Raw genomic sequence first — 17,093 nt, 5'->3', positions numbered from 1 at the left:
GTCCAGTTTTTATTCCTCTGAAAAAAAAAGCGAACGCAAGTTTTCGGCCCCCATTTGGTACCACAACCCAGGCTCAATGTCAGCTTTAACTCAACCTTTTGTCTTGTTTGACATGCTGGCTGTGTCCACTTGATTTTTTCCCAGCAAATGCACCTCAGTTTGCAAAACCGGAAGAACAATTCAAGCTTTTTTTTTGGCACTTTTAAAGAAAACGTCTTACCACCAGGAGTGATGATATGCACTTTAAATGTCTTGGAAAGTTACATATCCATTCTGGTGGCCATCGGTCCATATTCCCAATACGAGCAGTGCACTACTGGCACCTCGGGTTGCCGGGCGCATGAGAGCTGGTATCCGCTGCTCGCTGCATGTGCCCCCGGGCTCATCTGTTGGCTCATACCGCCATAGGGGCTAGAGGGTCCCGGGACTAAAGGCAAGCTCTGCATTCGAGAATAAGGGCCGTAAGATGAGGCGAGTCCATTCATCTGAACCGGGCTGACGTTGCCATTGGCAGCCTGGCAGGACTGGTGGTAGGTCATCGAGGCAGTCGACTGTCCTTGGCTCATTGACCACGAACTGCTCGCAAAGGGGGCCTGCAGGTACTTGGGAGTTTGGTAGTAAAACGGGTCCGAGTAATTCACACACGGCTTTCCAGGCAGAAAGGGGGATGAAGACGGTCTGTACGGCCTCTTAACTCTCCTTCTCCTTCTGTAATTCCCCTTATCAAACATGTCTTCAAAAGCCGGATCCAAAGTCCAGTAGTTGCCCTTCCTCTCTCCCCCACCTTCTCTGGGAACTTTGACAAAACATTCGTTCAGGCTAAGGTTGTGCCTGATGCTATTTTGCCACCCTTTCTTGTTTTTTTCATAGTATGGGAACTTAGCAACGATATACTGGTAGATGCCATTGAGAGTGAGCCTCTTCTCCTGACTGTCCTTTATCGCCATGGCTATTAAGGCCACGTAAGAATAGGGTGGCTTCTGAGAAAGGTCAGCCTTCTCCCTGGACTCCTTGTCCCTGGTCTTCTCCAGAATTGACTCGTCTCGAACAGAGGAATCGTCGCTGACCCCTTCTGGATCATAGCTCTCCTTATCGTGAAACATTTCCATCGCTTCAACGCCAAATTGGACACGGGCTTGAACCGTAAGTTTCCAAGAGAGATTGGAATGCCTTCCTGATCTACACAGAACTCTGCCCTCTTCTGAAAGCCCTAACTTCCAGCCCGTGAATCCTCGCCCCTCCCACTAAATGCTCAATGGCTGATCGCTAACTCATTTAAATATGACCAATGGTAATTTTCTCTAAGGGTTACTCTGAGGTCAAATTAACGCACAGTTGAGATTGCCTGAACACCATTCATCCCTCCTCCTACCCGTAAATACAAAGGGAAGGGGGGGGGGGGGGGGGGGGCGAGAGAGTTAAACTGGATACAGTTTAATAGCTTTAAGTAATTTATTGTTTCTCTCATGTCTGTCAGCACCTTGCTCAGGTGTAAAGAGAACTTGCATCGGTGTCTATTTTAACATGTTTCAAAAGAAACACTACACAACGTTACTTTTGTGTAATCCTCATATCAGCCTTTAAGCAATTTACACACCCTATGCAAATATACTGTAAAAACTAACTTAGCCTGTTAGACATGCAGTAAACTCCCTTAAAGGTTCACATGAGGGTTAAACGTAGTAAAAACAATACAGTGAGTTTTATTCCAATTTGAATCACAGCTCAAACTGGTTTCACACTTCAAGGTACAATTTACTTGCTGACTCCCATTATAAGCGGCGATAGAGGGAAGAGAGGTGATTGATGGAGATACGCGGATATGATTGGGATCACGTTCGGCTCTGCATCTGTCAGTCGAGGTGGCAGAGGGAGAAACTAAATTCGGCTTCATCATTTTTCCCCGAAAATGCCGCTTTGGGGAGTAACAGAGCCCGTGATAATTCTTGCACATTTTAAAAAAGTGATCTCACACAGAATCGGGCCGATGAGTCACCGGCTGAGGCGCTCACAACCTTTCCTGATCCTTTAATTGGCGAGGGAGAGTTGGAGTTGGCAGAGTTCTCCCTACAACCAACCAGACACCGGCGTCAACACAGTCCCTGCCTTTTTATTTAGATTGTCTTGGCAATAGGGGATTAGAGTTGGCACTGCAATGCACCCATCACGTCGAAAACTTTTGAAATTTAGTAAAGCTTTATTAAAATATTCATTGACTAAATAGTCTAACGTCTCTGGGAGGCGAGACTGCACCTGCCGCTAATGATAGTGCACGGAAATCTAATGAATAGTCTTGCTCTCCCCCCGCCTAGGCAGTTTCTTGTCTTCGGTGCTGGGAATCTACTTCCTGGATTCCCCAATGATTAACACAGTAATAAACAAAATAACAACGTCCTTGCATTCCAAGCTGTTAACCGTTGAAGCAAACGATTTTACACACGTTAATGTCTGTGCCACAGCTAAAAAAAGGCAAAATAAATTAGGATGTGCTAAAATATAATCCGAAGCAACCAACCAGTTTTTAATCACAGTTAACAGTGAACTGCATGATTGGCAAATAATCACACCACAAGATGCTAATATTGCATTCTTTGGGCCATATCATAGTCGATAAAAGTCTCGCACGATTTCAGACTCTGGATCCTGGGGTAAATCTGTCCAGATGTGCAGGGCAGCGCCGCTTTCACACGACAAAGCGCAACATTGAGGCGTGAAAGACTCTCTAGTCCAAGAGTATTATTGCCTGCCCATCAGCACCGTGATGGGGGGGGGGGGGGGGGGGGTGCATCTTTGTCCAGGGCATTCCAATCAGCTATCGCAACTTGGGGCAAAATAAATCAAAGGAACAGGAGGAGGCCATTCAGCCCCTCGAGTCTGTCCCTCCATTCAATGGCCGATCTCCATCTAGCTGTCTTGGTTCTGTAACCATAAATATCCTTATCCAGCAAAAATCTACCAATCTTAGTTTTTAATTCGTTGCAAAGCAATCAGCATCAAATGAGAGATGAAGGTCAAGGTAAGACAAGCCCACAGATGAAAAACAATGAAGTATAATCTAAACCTCTGTCAATAACTAGAGCTCTAGTCGTTTTATTGCAGTGAAATACAGAACAAAAAGTTACATTTATTACCCTAAAAGGTGATTTGTCATTGAATCCGTATGTAAAGACAGAGTTAGACTTAGGGAAAACTTAAGTGTAATTCAATAAATATGGGAAAGAAGTCCCATTATTCGTGTGTGGGCTGTAAAAATAGATTTTTGGCGCAGCCAAACAGAACGTTTCCCTCTTTCAGTATGTGCTTATTGTCTAAACACTTCCTTTCCTGGGGGGGAAGTGGCAGCAGGCATGAGCCTCAGCTTCCTTCTGCCAGTGTGAATGGTGAATGGGCCAAACCTCTCCTTGTTCTTAGACAATATGCAAGGGGGTTGGGGCCATTTAGTTCCTCTTGTACCATTTTACATTTTGGAACAATAACAGGTTAGATCCGAGTATTTTATAAATGGTGATGAGCCAGGAACAGTGGTGATTTGAGGCTCCATGTACACAGATCACTAAAATGTGATGGTCAGATACCAAAAATAATTTTTAAAAAAGCAAATCGAATTCTAGCCTTTAGACATAGAGGGCTAGAATATAAAGGGATATAACGTAGATAAGGAATATAACATTTTGCCACAGCTGTACAACAACTTGGTTAGACCAAATCTGGAATATTGTGTACAGTTCTGGACACCACACCTTGGAAGGGGTGCAGTGCAGTTTCACTAGAATGTTACAGGGGTTCCAAAGATTAAATTATAAGGAGAGATTATAAACCTAGATAAAGGTAGGAGGTTACAGAGTGATTTGATTGAAGATTTTAGGATTTTGAAAGGAATTAATAGAGTCGATGGGGAGAAACCTTTTCTGATGGTGGGGGCATCCAGGACAAGGGGATGTAACCTTAAAGTCAGAACCAAGTCCTGGAAGAGAGAAGCATCTCAGCACTCAAAGGGTGGCAAAAATGCGGAACTTTCGCCTACAAAGAGAAGATTCTAGCTCAATCAATAAATTTAAATCGGAGATAGATTTTTGGTTGCCAAGGGTATTGATGTGTGTGGTTAAGATATAGATCAGCCATATCTCATTGAATGGAGGAAATAGGCACAAGTCAATTAATGGCCTACTCCTGTTCCTATGTTTCTCCCAAATATAGCCCTACGACCTGTGTGGGTGACACTGCCCAATGGAACCACATGTTTTAAACATTTCTGGACTTCAAAGCCAACAAGGTACAATGTACACAGTTGAAAGGTTACCTACAACAATTCTGAAAGAAGATCAGAATGGCAAAAATTGTATTCTTGAACCAAAGTTGCCTCTAATCTGCAAATAAATTAAACTCACACTGTCAAAACTATGAAAATGAGCTTTCTTTGCCACAAGCTCAGCAAGTGTACACCATGTGTGTAGGTTGTGCATGTTTTGTTCAGTTCTTTATTCTAAATAAAGCTCTGTGGGACTCTTGACACTTTCATTCTGGCAATGACAGCAGGATATACACAAAGGTGCTGTGTCTTTTTCAAGCCCACAGCTCCTTGAATTTTTCCTGTTGCTTGGGGCTTTGAGGATGAATGTGGGAAAAGTGATGGCAAACCTTGTGACTCGAAGTTATTTCCATGCCAGATTCACATGATTAAAGTTTGCATTACCAATTTTTATTGTACTCTGATATTAATACTGGTCATATAACAAAAATGTTCTCTCTCATGAACTGCAAGAAATAACAATGTGTCTAAACTGCAACTTTAGCATCACTGTGAAGCATCTCCAACTTTGTAGAAATAGATGTTAACTATTGCAGCAATAATTTTACTCATGGTCTGCTTGCAAATAGGTATAGGTTACATGGGTAGCCAAATGCCTTTCCCTCTGGTTTTCTGTCTCTATATTTCTATACAAAACAAAGTCAGACAAGCAGCTCAGCACTATCCAGGACAAAGCAGCCCACTTGCCCAACACCCCATCCACCACATTACACGTTCACTTCTTTCAACACCAACATACAGTGGCAGTAGTGTGTACCATCTACAAGATGCAGTGTAGCAACTCACCAAGGCTCCTTTGACAGCACCTTCCAAACCCATGACCTCTACCACTTGGAAGGACAAGGACACGAGACAGATGGGAACACCAACACCTGCAAGTTCCCCTCCAAGCCACACACCATCCTGACTTGGAAATATATCACTGTTCCTTCACTGTCGCTGGGTCAAAATCCTGGAACTCCCTCCCTAACAGCACTGTGTGTGTGTACCCATAACACATGGACTGCAGCAGTTCAAGAAGGTGGCTCACCACCACCTTCTCAAGGGCAATTAGCAATGGGCAATTAAAATGCTGGTCTTGCTAGTGACGCTCCCATCTCATGAAAGAATTTTTAAAAATCACATGCATTCAAAACAAAAACAGAATTACCTGGAAAAACTCAGCAGGTCTGGAAGCATCGGCGGAGAAAAAAAGAGTTGACGTTTCGAGTCCTCATGACCCTCAACAGAAACAATTCTGTTGAAGGGTCATGAGGACTCGAAACGTCAACTCTTTTCTTCTCCGCTGATGCTGCCAGACCTGCTGAGTTTTTCCAGGTAATTCTGTTTTTGTTTTGGATTTCCAGCATCCGCAGTTTTGTTGTTTTTATTTTTGTTTTTATCACATGCATTCAAAACTGCTCTTAAAATAGACTATTTGTTTTTTCTAAAGGGAACATGGCATAGTGACTGAAAACACAATAACATAACTAGCTAAATACTTCATAAAATAAAACAGCACCAAAATGGGAAAACAATAATAGCACAGATACAATGGGCTGAAAGGCCTCTTTCTGAGGCATAACTTTTCTATAGTTCTATGATAGAGTGCATTATCATTGATGGTGATGCAAACTTCCATGGTATAAAACTAGCATGGCAATTCATCTGAGTCACAAAGTTTCCTATCACTTTCATGCCAGCGTCTTTTAAGTGTCATCAGAGAAAGATTTGAAATTCCATCCTAATGATCATTGCAGTCTCTGTCTAAATGAAAGTGCTAACAGTTTGAGATAAGCGATAAGTATCATTCACCAGTGAGCATTTGAAACCCCAATGCAAACATTTAAAAGCACAGCGTTTGCTCTACAGTCTTGTGCATATGTTCCGATGTAGCAACTGTAATGTAAATTGGGGGGAAGTATATACATTTATCACTCATTTTTACATTATAGTTGCAGAGAGAGTACTGTAAAATAAATCTTTCAATACATTTATTTGATGATTGGGGGTGAATACATTTCCTATGACTGACAAAATTGTGAATGAGTTATACAAATTTCTCTTACAGGTGGAGCAAACACCTTATTCAGTGCATTTCTATGCCTTGTATTTTTGCCTTGTAGGTGTTCCAGCTTCCTGTTATTTTCTTAAAGCTTTAGAATTAACTTGACTTTGGTTTGATACAGTGGTCAAACGTTTCCTGTTGTGCAGGACACAGCACTGTGAAGTGGGGGAGTTATTAAGTGGTAGCCTTTTTAATGACAGAAACACTCCATGCTGTTGAATACAAGGAACAGCTGTTTGAGTTTTGTTTTTAGCTGATGGTGGTTCAGAAGGAAGTAGTTCCAGCTGTTCTGCTCCCTCGTGAAAAGGGAATAAGATTCTATCCCACTAACATGAGAACTCAGCCATTTATAGCATACTGATCACCATTATTTATATATATATATATATATATATATATATATTTTATAATTAGTATGATGGAAGAATTATCAGGACTACAATAGATAATAAGCACTAAGGAAACAGTAAACAGATAAATAAATATTGTCATTAATTTGATTAGGGAATAAAATTAAAATTAATTAAGTAAATATACTAATATTAAAGGGATCCAAGTTGTATTGAATAAAAATCTGATACCTAAATAGGAGTAAAGAATAGTAAACTAAATACATAGCATAAAATTATATATATTATCTCAAATATAAGTAGTTGAACTTTTAAGCAAAATTATGGGACAACTCAAACCAGCTTTTTTTTAATTCTTTCATGGGATTTGGCTGTCACTGGCCAGGCCAACATTGGTTACCCATCCCTAATTGCCCTTGAGAAGGTGGTGAGCTGCCTTCTTGAACCACAGCAATTACTGTGCCATGTGGGAACTCCAGAATGCTTCGTGTGTTCCAGATAACCATGTCTACATGAAGTGTCTCCAGTTGCTCAAACATAAGTTCAGGGCTATAAAAACAGAAAATGCTGGAAAAACTCAGCGTTCAGAAGAGTCACATGGACTCAAAACATTAACTCCGTTTCTCTCTCCACAGATGCTGCCAGACCTTCTGAGTTTTTCCAGCATTTTCTGTTCTAATTTCAAATTACAGCATCCACAGTATGTTGCTTTTACATAAGCTCAGGGTTTCTGAGAGTGAGGGTGACTGGAGTGAGTGGGACAAGGCATGCAAATGGCTGAGAAATTTCCTGGAGCGCACATTTGAGGATGCAGTCACAGGCAAATGGAACCTGTTTCAGTCCTTCAGGCTGAGGCACTGGGAAACAGTGATCACAATATCATCAGGTTTCGCGGAATTATGGAAAAGGCAGAGGAGGAAAAAAAGGTAAAAATATTTAACTGGATGGAGATAATTTCACTGAGTTTGAGAAGGGATGAGAAAAATTGAGATTAAAGGTCAATAGATAAAATAGTAAATGAGCAATGGGTAGTCTTTAAAGAGGACCTTGTTCTGGGACAAACTGAACTCATTCCCACAAGGGGGAAATGAATGGCATTCAATGATAAATCTCCCCAGATAATTAAAGATCCAGAAATTAAACAGAAACAGAACTAGAAGGCACATGATAAATCAGTAGAGAACCAAACAGACCATAAAAAGTACAGAGAAAATAAAACAATGAGGCAAAGAGAATAGATTAGTGGGTAACATAAAAGGAAATCCAAATGTCTTTCGAAAACAAATAAAATATAAGATTGTAATCAAAGGAAGGGTTGGGATAATCGGAGACTGAAAAGAGGACCTTCTTGTGAAGACACTGGACATGACTGAAGCACTAAATGAGTGCTTTACATGTCTTCATTAATGGAGAAGATATTACCAATGACACAGGAAAGTAGGTAATCGAGAAACTGGATAGGATAAGAAAAGGTGCTAAAAAGGTTGTCAATATTCCAAGTAGAAAAGTCATCCCTGTTTGGAGAGTTGGTTGTGGAAAGATCAGGTAGAAATTATGGATGTAATGACTGATCTTGCAATCCTCCTTGGAGATCGGGAAATGGTGAATTTCAAATATTAAACCCCTTTTCAAAGAAGGGGAGGGAGATAAACTCAGCAAATACAGCCCGTTCAATCTAATGTCAGTAGCTTGGAATCTTTTAGAGGCACTAATCCAGGACAAACTTCATTGTCACTTAGAAAAATGAGTTAATAAATGAAAGAAAGTACTGATTTGTTAAAGGCAAGTCATCTTTGACTAACATGATTGGCATTCTTGAAGGCATAACAGAATAAGGGTGAGGGTGGAGGAAGGTAGTGTGGTTGATGTTGTGTATATAGACTTTCAAAAGGCTTTTGATAAAGTACTACATAATAGGCTTGTTAGTCCATGGAATTAAAGGTGCAGTGCCTGCATGGATACAAAACTGAGAGAAAGAAAACGGAGTGATGGTGAACAGTTGTTTTCCAGCTTAAAGGCAAATGAAGTAGGGACGTTCCCCAGGGGCCAATGTTGGAACCACTGCACCTATAGATAAATATTTATGACTTGGGTATACAGGGCATGAATCTAAAATTTGTAGATGACACAAAACTCAATGTAGTAAGCAACGAGGTTTGTAACTTACTGTAGAAAGACATGGACAAACTGGTGAAATGGGCAAACATATGGCGGATGCAATTTAATGCAGAGAGATGTGAAATCATACATCCTCAGTAGGAAGAAAGAGGAGAGGCAATATAAACTAAATATTGCAATTTTAAGGGGCTGCAGGACCAGTGATACCTGGGCGTGTATGCACACAGATCTTTGAAGGTAACAGCCCAAGCTGAGAAGACCTTTTTAAAAAAAAGCATGTGAGATTCTTGGCTTTAAAAATAAAGGTACCGAGTATACAAGCAAGGCAGGAATGCTAAGCCTTCATAAATCACTGGTTGTACCCAGCTAGAGCAGTGTGTTCAATTCTGTGCAACACTAGGAAGTATGTCAAGGCATTAGAGAGGATGTACTAGGATGATATCAGGGATGCAGGCCCTCAACTAAGGGTGCGGGACTTCAGTATGTAGAGAGACTAGAGAAGCTGGGGCTGTTCTCCTTCGAGCAGAGAAGGAGAAGGAGGGATTTAATATGGGCATTCAAAATCATGAAGGGTTTTGGCAGGCTTAATAAGGAGAAACTGTTTCCAGTGACAGGAGGGTCAGTAAACAGAGGTCACAGGCATAAAGTAATGGGCAAAAAGAAAAACCAGGGTGCAATGAGGAGCACATTTTTTTTTTATGCAGCATGTTTTTATAATCTGGAATGCCTGAATGGCTGTGGAAACAGATTCAATAATAACTACTGAAAGGCAATTGGATAAATACTTGAAGGGGACAAAAGGTGCAGACCTTTGGGGAAAGGGCAAGGAAATGGGACTAATTGGATAGTTTTTTCAGAGTCAGCACAGATACAAAGGGATTGATGGCCTCCGTCCATGTTGTAAACCATTCTATAAATATATGATTATTGTTCCATTGTCATCTTTCCAATAATTTATATCAAATAACTTGCACTCTCTTTAAAAGTAACTCGATGGGACTGCAAATTGCTTAATGGGAAATGTCTCTCAGTTGAAAAATCCTTTGGTTTTGGTATAATTTGAGAAGTCATTTTATCTTCCAAACGCATAAATATTTAAAGCGCAATTACGATAATGTCTGAGGCATTATGACACACAATAGGGATTAGTGCAACATAATTACAACTGAACTCCAGTTATGTTGATATGGTATTTTTTTAAAAGATTATACACACATTAAAAATGCATCAATAAGCTGTAACATTGTGTTCCAAATGAGTCTCTTAGCTGATACTTGCTGCCTGCTGTGTGAATGAGTGCAAGGTTTACACCAAGATGATTTGAATTGCTGTCTGTAAACAAAATAATTTATCTAGGATAGTCAGTATTCCCTACTTTGTTTACTCCATGAGTGAGAATCAATGAATCCGCAAATTATGAAATAATGAAACCACAAAGATTTTGCTGATGAGTCGAATGAATTGTGTATTCCCTATTGCCCGCTCTACACTCTGTAACAAAATAAATTTACATTTAGTGGGTCTCTTTTACATTGTGTTGAGATAGAGTGGTTAAACTGGTGACAGTGGCTTCTTCAAACTAGTCTTATGGGAAGATGAAAGGAAACTCTGTACAATAGAACAATATCTGGAAAAATAAACAGGGCATAATAGGACCTTACTGTATGGAATTGTTTATCACAGGTACAGGTCTAAAAAAACAAATACAGGATTAGACCTGTTTTAATACATATTTTTGTCTGTAAAACTTTTAAGAATTATTTGCTCAAACATTATGCAACTAAAGAGCATTTATGACAATTACACATTATACAAGGGCTTCTTTTGACTGAAAAAATACAGAACCAATTACTTCTATCAAGCGAATGCAGGTGTGAACAGATTCTCTAAGAATGTACTACACTGTAATATAGATTATCTATAAATGTGTTGACATTGTTAATAAAATATCAGTATGACATAGTCATTCAGGCCCAACTGTATTTCCCTGAATGATTGCTGATGTGACAATTTCTCATACAGACAGTAACATTACGCTGGAAAGCTTCATTTATTTTTACACCATAAACAAAACCTTCTTATAGTTTTGTTCCTCTAACCAGTGAAATTAACAAAGGGTTATGGGAAAAAATATACTTATCAAAGTATTTTGTTTTGAAAATTGGGCATTCTTGTTAGTGAGTGACTTAACCATAATGCCCAAATATTGCAATAAGATGTGCTGCTGAACAGATAATCTGTGTATATTAGTGATGTCGATTGAGGAATATATATTGAACAGGGCATACAGGAGATTTTCCTCCTTCTTCTGTGATGGTGTTATGATAATGCCCAAACATTGCATAAAATAACTGAAGGCTGAGAACATGCTTGGAGGGTTCAGTTCAATCTAGGGGACTCTGCTAATTTATTCAAGAAGTATTCAAGATTCCTCTGAGATAAAAACAAAAAAACTGCGGATGCTGGAAATCCAAAACAAAAACAGAATTACCTGGAAAAACTCAGCAGGTCTGGCAGCATCAGCGGAGAAGAAAAGATTTGACGTTTCGAGTCCTCATGACCCTTCGACAGAGTTCTGTCGAAGGGTCATGAGGACTCGAAACGTCAACTCTTTTCTTCTCCGCTGATGCTGCCAGACCTGCTGAGTTTTTCCAGGTAATTCTGTTTTTGTTCAAGATTCCTCTCGCAGTTTGTAGGTGATTGTGCATTGTATTAGTCCAGCCAACAGAGAGGTCTATTGTCTGAACTCCAAAGTGCTGGAAACCATAGCTTCATTATCACATCATCATCGTAGAGGAGGAAGGAAATTCTCCCCTATGCCCTGGCCAATATATATTCCTCAATCAACATCACAAAAATAAATAGATTATCTGTTCATCACCACATTGCTGTTTGTGGGAGTTTGCTGTGCGCAAATTAGCTACCATGGTTCCTACGTTACAACAGTGACTACACTTCAAAAGTACATAATTGGCTGTAAAGCACTTGGGGATATCACGAGGCCATGAAAGATGGTATATAAATGCAAGACTTTTTTTTTAAACATCAATTTATGTACATATTGAAAAGAGCAATGGGACAGACAGCTGGGAAACATGCCTGTTTAAATCCTCCAGTCTGAATAGCAACCATTAACTATTACCATCCATTTTCTGTCTTTTAGCCTGATTCCTGTAGATACTGCCACATTCACTCCGATACTGTAAACCTTAATTGTATCAACAAGTCTTCTATATGACACCTTCTCAAACTGGCCTTGAAAATCCATATACATAACATCCATTGCATTTTCTTCAACAATTCACTCCATTAGTTATCCAAAATTCTTAAATTTGTCAAAGACTGCATGTCTTTTACAAATCTCTGCTGGCTGTCCTCTATTAACCCACCATCCATTAACCCTTTTTAAGTGAAGATTAATTTTATTCTATATTTATTTACCTGCCAATTAACTTTTAATAAAAAGCAAGTGTCAGCCAGAATAAGCGTACATTGCTAGTATTAGAAACATTGAAATCTGAGTTTAAAGTTCCAAAGCAATCCAATGGACTTTACAACTCTTGGCTTCAGTGCATTTGGGAGTCAGATCACAAGCTTGACTCCCAAGTTATACTGCATTTCCTTGCACTCGTGCAGCAAAAACTACTTTTGAATCAACCTGACAATGTAACTTTGGCAATGTGAAAGGAGTTTGGTATTTTACACAACATTTTCTGAAATGGAAGTGACATTTCACTGTATGACATGTAACACGCAGCCAATTAATTTCAATCTGAGTACTGTAAACACTTAATGCCAAAAACATATGTCAGAGAATCATCATCTTTTCTCCACATCATGTGACAGAATTCTTTGAAAAGTGGAAGACTGGTTTGGTTGCTTCTTTCCCCTTGTTTCAGTCTGATTTATTTTTTTAAAAGCACAACCCCACAATTAGGCAGACTGATCAAAGAAATAAAAAGACCAACCTGTCTCAGTGTGTGCGTTCTTCAGTAACCCACATCTAAAATCAAAATGAAATCATTTGGGTGCAACTACCAACAGGCGTAATCACAAATTAAAAGCAGTTAAATCCCTAATGCATGCATTTCAGTTGGTAAATTTTGCATTCACAGCACCTTGCTTTGAACAGCCTGTGAGCTGTAATGTTAAATTAAAGGGCATAGATTAAATATAATCCCATTAAAGACAGCCAGCTTCTTTTGTAACAGACAGTGGCATTTTTACTGGGTTAGAGAGGCTGAGGTTTGAAATACATCTCACATCCACTTTGCAACATTCAAATTTACATATTCTTGCTTCATTTTAAAGGTTAACGGGAGGTAAGGTAGCACAGTGAGGTTGACAGGTCAGGATAATAGAAATGGGAAACATAAATAGAAATACTGGAAACACTTAGCAGATCAGGCAGCATCGGTGGAGAAAGAAACAATGTTAATGTTTCCAGACCGAAGGCTTTTCTCTCTGCAGAGTTGCTGCTGAGTGTTTCTCGCACTTTGTTTTTATTTCAGATTTTCAGCATCTGCATTTTTTTGTTTTTATTATTTTAATAGAAGAAAGAGTCAGGATAGAGATTTTAGGCGAACTTGCACCACATAATTTCAATATAAATGAATATTTAATGCTACAAAAACAAAAAAAGCTTTAACCTATGGCATTTTATTTATTGAGTAATATTATGAGTTTGGCAAGCACATTTCTGATTTAATTTGTGTGGTTTAATGTCGCATTGGGAGGTGAAGTCAAAATTACACTGTGAGCTGAATGATTTCTTGCATTGGCAAGGCTGATGGAGGGAGGAGTCAGGGAGTCAGGGCCTGAGGTGTCAGTGCATGCCACTGTAAGCACTGTGGGAAGCCTGATGATTTAACCAAATGTACATCAATAATAAAATATCAAAAGGATTTATATTGGATTTATATTAAAGAATGAAGGAGGAGTAGGAAAAGAGTACAAAAGCAAGGGAAATTATATAACAGGATGATAAGGTTGGAAAGCATTTAGGAGTGCATAACAAGTGAGAAAAAAAATGGTTGAAGGCTTCATGAGAGTCAGAAGGCAAACATCTAAATTTATTTTGAAGGAGTTGGAGTGCTGCTCACTCTCACATTGGTGACACCATGTTCTGGGCCAGGGAACAGTACAGTTTGAAGCAGAGGGATGCTGGAGCTGGGGACTGGAAGCAACTGATCAGCGGCGGTGTTTTTTTAAAATTCATTCATGGGATGTGGGCGTCCTGGCTAGACCAGCATTTATTGCCCATCTTCACATTACCACTTCACCATCGCCACCTCCAGCATGTGTATGTTAACCATTGACTAAATGCCTAAATGATGTCACACAAATAAGATGTTACAAATGTTATTGTCCTATGTGTAGCCCTGAGATGCACCTCAAATATTGTAATTCCAACATTAAAGGTAAAAAATTACAGTAATAATTGTTAAGTCAAAAATAAAATCAAAATGTCTTTTGTCAATGTTATTGTTTTGGTTCATACGTTCCCTATTTAATTCTGTCCCGTTCAAAACATTTTCTGTGTTTTCACTTTTTCATTTGGCTGTGTCAGTGTTGATAAGCCATCCTGAGTTTACAAAGATCAATGAAATATCATGAACAGGTACAGAAAATAATCCAAAAGACTAATGGAATGCTTGGTATCTAGAGGACTGGAATACATGGGGGTAGAAATCATGCTGCAGTTATACAAAACCCTGATTACACCTGGAGTATTGTGAGCAGTTCTGATCATCACACCTGAGGAAGGATATACTGGTCTCGGAGGGAGTGCAGCGTCGATTTACCAGAATGAAACCTGGACTCCAAATGTTTAATTACAAGGAGAGATTATACAAACTAAGATTGCATTCCCTGGAATTTAGAAGGTTAAATGGGTGATTTGATCAAAGTTTTCAAGGTATTAAGGGGGATAGGGTAGATAGAGAGAAATGATTTCCACTGACTGGGGAGTATAGGACTAGAGGGCATAATCCAAATATTAGAGCCAGTACTTTCAGAAGTGAAATTAGGAAACGCTTCTACACACAATGGGATCTTTCTTCCACAAATGGCAATTGATGCTAGGTCAATTGTTAGGTTTAAAAACTGAGTTTCTAGATCTTTGTTAACCCAAGGTATTAACGGATGTGGCACAGAGGTCATGAAGTTTGATCACAGATCAGCCACGATCTCACTGAATGATGGAACAGGCTCATGAGTTAAATGGCTTCTCCTCTTGTTCCTATGTTCTGAAGTTGCTCTGTGGACATTGAGTCAGCATGTAGGCCAGACTGGGCAAGGGGGTTGATTTTGTTTTCTGAAGGTCTTTATTGAACCAGCTGAGTTTTACAAGGATCAGTCAGCTTTTGTGGTTAATTTCATGGTGCTAATCCACAAATTATGAGATTAATTGAACTCAATTTCACAACTTGTCATGATCTCTCAACCTTTGGGCTGTTGGTTTTCCCACACCTTCCCCCGCTACCATAGCCACTGGCTATTGTGTTCACTTTTCTGTTACACAGGTTATTATGACCACCTCACTTCTAGATATAACAGAAAAAACGATCTGTCCTAACCACTTTTACTGCTCGATAATAAAAAACTGCCTTCTGGTCATAAGGTTAGAACACTAAAGAGCCTAGAAATATATTTAAGCAAACAGTCAGTGTATAAACACATTACTTTGTAGAGAGGTTGTGCAAGGTTGGATATATATTAGACTCAATTAATTTTTGGTCATGTATCTATGTAGAATTCCTCCCCACAAGACTAAATGGATGGGGTACAGTCCACGATGAGGTAGTTCTGAAAAAAAGTAACACCATCATTAAAGAGAGGTTAGGGATATTGGAAACATGATCTATATGCCACACAAGATATATTAGGTAATAGTCGCTTCATTCAACTTTAAAGTAGTTTTATTCACTCAGGGCAAGCAGATTTTCCTGCGATTTTCTGGTGGTAGCAACAATTCTCCACACCCTCTGTTGTGAAGGGTGGAATTAACTGGATTGTCTCTTACTCCTCTTCCCAGAGGTGAATGGAGAATATGCAGGTGTATTGCCCTCCCATATCAAATTAGCCCCATTTACAGAGTCATTTCCTGTCTGCAGTCTCAAGCTTGGATTCTATTGTTTTCTGTGCCAGGACCATGCAAAGCATTTGTCACGTCAGGAGGGTGTTTTTATTTTGTTTTCATCACCCATTTACGAATAGGAATGCATTACAGCAAGAAGTAACGAAAGAGTGTAGGAAAGACTGTAGCAATAATGTATTGGCCATTAGTATGGTAATGAAGGAATGCAGTGGAAGCAAAACATTTGAAAAACATAAATTAAGGATGAGTAAAAGGAAAATGTTCTTTTTAAATAGAAGTAACTGCACCAAACAAAGGCATATGAGGGGTGCAAACCCAACGGAACAGCGGAACTAAAGCAAGTAAGGATGTGAATTTTAAATGTGTTTTTACATGTGTAGTGCAGAGTAACGCCAGCAAGAGACCGTGGGTAGAAATATTGCCAATTTCTAATTGGAATTTCAACTGACATGATCTTTAGATGTGAAATTGCTCGAGTCTTGATGGGCTGCACTCGACACAATAATGAACATTTTCAATAAATTACTATACTTTAATTGATTACTGAAATTATAACTATATATCTAAAATACTAAAATAGAGTTTATGTAAATAAGGAGAACAGTGCACATGTATAAAACATAAATCAGGTGTTGTTTAAAATGTATAATGCTTCGCATTCAGAATATTGAGAGCAAAGTGACGGAAGGGGTCATCGACTGTGCTATCAAGTGGCACATACTTATAGCTCACTGCTCACCTACTCACTTGCTCACTGATGCCCAGTTTGCACTCCGCCATGGTTACTCAGCTTCTGACTTCATTACAGCCTTGGTTCAAACATGGACAAAACAGCTCAACTCCAGAGGTGAGGTGATAGTGACTGCCCTTGACATCAAGGCAGCATTTGACTGAGTGTGGTATCAAGGAACCCTAGCAAAACTGGAGTCAATGGGAATCAGGGGGGAAACTCTCCGCTGGTTGGAGTCATACCTAGCACAAATGAAGATGGTTGTGTTTTTTGGAGGTCGATCATCTCAGTTCCAGGACATCACTGCAGGAGTTCCTCAGGGTAGTGTCCTAGGCACAAACATCTTTAGCTGCTTCATAAATGACCTTCCTTCCATCATAAGGTCAGAAGGGAGCTGTTTGCTGATGATTGCACAATGTTCAGCACCACTCGCCGCTCCT

General features: G+C 39.5%; 1 protein-coding gene across 1 annotated transcript; it reads right to left on the bottom strand.

The window, feature by feature from the left end:
* Positions 1-260: 260 nt before the first annotated feature.
* Positions 261-1,109, bottom strand: foxl2l (forkhead box L2-like). The gene has a single exon (XM_041207016.1). The coding sequence runs from the start codon at positions 1,107-1,109 to the stop codon at positions 261-263; it is 849 nt and encodes a 282-aa protein (XP_041062950.1).
* Positions 1,110-17,093: the final 15,984 nt, after the last annotated feature.

Source organism: Carcharodon carcharias, chromosome 15, assembly GCF_017639515.1.
Source record: "Carcharodon carcharias isolate sCarCar2 chromosome 15, sCarCar2.pri, whole genome shotgun sequence".
NCBI lineage: Eukaryota > Metazoa > Chordata > Chondrichthyes > Lamniformes > Lamnidae > Carcharodon > Carcharodon carcharias.
This window is presented reverse-complemented; position numbering and strand designations above follow the sequence as displayed.